Source organism: Perna viridis, chromosome 1 (genome assembly GCF_037379345.1).
Source record: "Perna viridis isolate PV_CMFRI_1.1 ecotype Kerala chromosome 1, ASM3737934v1, whole genome shotgun sequence".
NCBI classification, from domain to species: domain Eukaryota; kingdom Metazoa; phylum Mollusca; class Bivalvia; order Mytilida; family Mytilidae; genus Perna; species Perna viridis.
Window position 1 is genome coordinate 70,337,630 of NC_142445.1, and position 4,795 is coordinate 70,342,424.

Sequence of the window (4,795 nt, forward strand, 5' to 3'; positions counted from 1 at the left end):
ACCTATTCCTTAATGGATTACTGTTAATACAGTCTCTTAATTTGGCCTGTAGTTGAGTCAGCCATATGTACTGAAAAACAGAAATTTGCCCTTAATGTGAGTGTCTTATGATGATAAGCCTTTAAGGTTAAATATTATATTTTCTAATTTCAGGATGAAGAAATGGCTTCCAAGTACCATGTTTTACCTCAGGATCCCAACAATGCTCCAGAGAAGTCAAAGTGTTGTGTACTAAACAAAAGAAAAATCTTAGTTCTCATTGTATTTCTCATTTCTCTGGGGTTTGTTTGTCTGTATGCATTATATCATCGACCAATACTCAGAAACAACTCAGATTATCGGAAAGATTTATTGTCCTCAGATTTCAACAAAGCCAGACATCGTCTACCTAAATGTATTATAATTGGTATGAGGAAGGGAGGAACAAGAGCCCTGCTTCATTTCCTTTCTTTACATCCAGATGTCCAAGTGTCAACCAAAGAAATTCATTATTTTGACAAAAACGAGAATTATTTTGAAGGTGAAGGATGGTATAGAAAACATTTACCAATGAGCTATGGGGATCAGCTAACTATTGAAAAAACCCCTGGTTATTTCCACAGTAAAGATGCACCTGAGAGAATCTTTCAGTTTAACAGCACAATCAAATTGATCCTGATCGTACGTGAGCCAGTGGATAGAGCTGTCTCTGATCATCTCCAACTGATGGACAAGAAAACCAGGAGAGGCAAGGAAACATTTAGTTTTGAAGACATGGCTTTAACAGAAGAAGGGGAGATCAACACCAGCTATAAACCAATAGAAAGATCTGTTTATTACAACTTTATGAAGAAATGGCTCAAATTCTTCCAGCTTGAACAAATTTTAATAGTTGATGGAAAGAAACTGACCAGGAACCCATTTGAGGTAGTGCAGAAAGTTGAATCTTACCTCGGTCTACCTCATAAGATCAAGAAAGAGTCCTTTGTGTTTGATAGAACAAAAGGATTTTTTTGTATCAAGAATGAAATGAGTGGTCATAGATGTTTGAACAAAACAAAAGGGCGTAAACACCCTGAACTAGACAATGAAACTGTAGCAAAGCTCAAAGAATATTTTAAGCCTTACAACACTATGTTTTTTGACCAAGTGGGACAGACATTCAAATGGTGAGAGTACATCAAAATGCAATTATTTTATATTTTTTAATGTTATATTGTTTTTTTTTTTATTTTGGAGAAACGGGTATCAATTGAATTTTCAATTTATTTTTCTATGTTTAATAGTACTTATTTGAATACATCATTGTATGCTTTGGTAAGACAGGGATTGCAATGTCAGCAGTATCAGGTGAATTAATTTTTGAAGAAATACTGTAAACCTGGAAATTTTCAGGCTGTCTTATTTTCACATTTCTGTGATCAATCCACTTTTGCCCAACTTTAAATTCACAATCTATTTTAAATTATAGTACATTGTGTTATGTTCTTCAAAAAAAATGTTCACTACAGCTCTTTCCATGAAAACAGCAAAAATAAAACTGCCATGAAAATTTCACTGTTTACAGTAGTATCAGGGGGAAGATAACTTTAATTTCATTGCATTTATGCCATAATTTGCCATTTACACATTGTACATTGTACACTATGGAAACAACAGATTATATTGTTTGAATTAATGGTAGAATTTTTTTCAGATATTTAAAAAGGTGGCAGTATGACCTTGATTTCATTTATTACTAAGTTCCTTTTTTTATATTTGTGCGATAGCTTGGCAGATATTTTATTATATATTTTATTGGTAAAGCAGATTGATGAAAGATTCAGCATCAGTGTTCATATCAAATATGGTCATCAGAACACAGTGATGCAATCTACGATTGAACACAAGATATTTTTCCTAATGGCAGCTAATTAACACAGAACAAACTTTAATTGTAGTTGGTTTAGTAAAATTCTTCATAAAAGGTGTGTGATCAATCATAATTGTGGATTGTATTTTTGTAGTTTTATTTAATCATTGCAAAATTTTTGTTCTTAAAATTGTGCCTACTAGATTGATAAAATTAGTGGATGTAATTTATGAAGTGAAGAATACTGGATGGAATCACCTGAAAATGGAAACATATGAAAACTCCATGTATGTACATGTATGAGTTATCTGTCAGTTTCGTATTAGGTGTTGTGTATAATGTGAAAACTCCATGTATGTACATGTATGAGTTATCTGTCAGTTTCGTATTAGGTGTTGTGTATAATGTTGTATTAATTTGTTCTAATATTGTTGGTTGTGAACCAAGTTCTAGAGTGAAGGAGTGTAGTCCCGTTATATGACTCTGTTCTATAGAGGGGGAGTGTAGTGTGTACAGCTTTGTTGTATTTATAAAAAAAAAATATATTTACTACTGAAATTTAAATATTATTTTAGACTATTCTAGGTATTTCATTGTATTGTAAAGTTTCATAAAATGTTGAATTAACAAATTTGCATAGGTTGAAGTACACTTAGCCTTGATATACATGAAATAGATATTGGTAGGGCAGTTTGTGTAATGTTAGTTCTAGTCACATCTATCAACTACCTCTAATAAAGTAGTGGCAGAACCACATGTTAAAAAAGCCATCAAACATAGACCCTCATATGTTAATAATATTTTTTTTTATATTCTTTGGCATTTTACATTAAACTGCAGTAGATTTTGAGGGTCTCTGTTCATGCTAGGATGTCAATTCGGGAAAAAATACTCAATTCTGTTACAATTAAACTATTTTTAGTTATTTTCTTTAAACTTATTATTACTTGGCTTGAAATATTCACCAATTTCTCATATAAAGATATCAATTTTCTATAATATATAAAACATTGCACACAAATTTGCAGGTTGAGGAATTTTTTACAAGTAGAGGACCAGAAACCCCCCTACATACCAGCATTCATATAAGTGTACCCTTTTCATCTCCCTAAATAAGTCTCGTTATTTATAGAATATAATGGTGAATTGATTATTTTTTATGGGTTATCAAAACTAAGAGATATTGAAAATAAAAGTGACATTGTGTCTTGACCTATACTAAAGTGGAACTATAAGATGCCTCATTATTATAGTCATAAATATGCAATATATGTGTTATTGAACAACATACTTCTATTTTTTTCATTTTTAACCTTGTTGTTTTACTTGATATCTTTTCAATAAAAAATACTACATTGCGCTAGTAATTGGTGTAGTATCTCTTATTTTAAAAATTATGAAACTACCGGCATACAAGCCCAAAGTTCATTATGCAGTTTTGAAAGATGTTGAATCACTTGAAAAATTGCTCTACACAAAATGTCTACTTTAAATCAATGAATGAAGAAATTATTGCAATTTAAATTAATGTAAATATGAAACAATAAGCAGCCTGTTTTCAGTAATATCTGATATCCTAAATTTGCAACTTGCAATTTAGATAATAAGATAATTTTCTTTATGTGTTGAATTAAAAAATAATTCCATTTTGGGGATTTTAATATTTGTTGTGTTTTATTTTTTCAAAAACTCTCTGTATGTAACATATGTTATACATTGTACCTAAACCTAATGAATGTTTCCAATGGAAATGTGAAATGGTTACATAAAATATGCATCTTTATCCAGTCTTCTTGTTTGTATAAATATTAGTTGTGGAAGTTTATTTTTGATTGAATTATAAAGACGAAAAGTGAACTGGGTATTGATTTAGGAGGTTGTGACTTGGAACCATTCAAGAATTAAGGATCAAAAAAGGGTCCAGAAGCATCATTTTCATGATATCAGGACAGTAACTAAAGTAAACAGGAATACATCTCTTTTGTATCACAAGGTGTCCTACCACAGAAGGTAGGCTGGGATTGATTTTGGAGGTTTGTGGATTAAACTGTTTACAAATGTGGGACCTAAAAGAGCCAAACACAGGCATTTTCAAAAGTCTGGACAATAACTTGACTAATTGATCTCTGAAATTGTTTCACTATGTGCCATACTACAAGGTAGGCTGTGATTGATATTAGGGGCTGTGTGGTATTTCATAGAGCTCTATACTCAAGTTACTTGAAAAAAGAAACATATTGATTCTTTTTGCCATGTTTGATCCCTGATTCCTTTAAGTACCATTCTGTGTAAGAATCAGGCAATGGGTGGCACATCATGATTTAACAATTTTGCCTCAAATATATTCAATACATCTAGAAAACAACTGAAAAGCTACTAAAATTTATCCTGAAGCATCTGTGAAGTAGATATTTTTTAACTGCTTATATAAGGAAAAATGCGGGAAAATTTTCCTGCCATTCTTCAATGTGCATTTCAACTAAATTTGACCTATCAATATCTTAAAAAGGCAAATTTTACCAACACTTTGATGGTCATTTCTGTAGGTTATCAGGTATAAATACTAGATTAATGCAATATCATCTCTGCGTTTTTCCCTTCATGTTCCACATTACACATTTTGCCTGATTCTTAGACGGAGAGGTTCTTATGACATTTTGCAGCAAAACAATCCAAATCTTCTTTTGGTATGGAACTTTGTGGCAAAATTTCATAGAGATCCATACTGTCAAGAAACTTTGCCCTATTTGGACCCTAATTTTAAATGGTATTGGCCAATACATCCAAAATCAATCCCAATCATCCTCTTAAGGTATACAATTTATAGAGACCTAATCACTTTTACTCAAGTATTGTTCAGAATATCTACAAAGTTATAATGTTTTCCTTAAAGCTGAATGAATGAAGGTGGAGCACACAATTAATATTGAAAGAATTAAGAGCTGAATTACACAAAATAACATG

The 4,795-nt window shown here is 31.4% G+C and overlaps 1 protein-coding gene across 2 annotated transcripts in view; it reads left to right on the forward strand.

Moving 5' to 3' along the window:
- Window positions 1-3,614, forward strand: part of LOC148630199 (heparan sulfate glucosamine 3-O-sulfotransferase 1-like) — a 69,218-nt gene extending 65,604 nt beyond the window's left edge. For both annotated transcript variants that reach the window (XM_088562894.1, XM_088562887.1), the window contains one exon: window positions 154-3,614. In XM_088562894.1, coding sequence (XP_088419020.1) covers window positions 154-1,152 — 999 coding nt within the window. In that variant the 3' untranslated portion in view covers window positions 1,153-3,614. The remainder of the gene's footprint in view (window positions 1-153) is intronic.
- The last annotated feature ends 1,181 nt before the right edge of the window (window positions 3,615-4,795 follow it).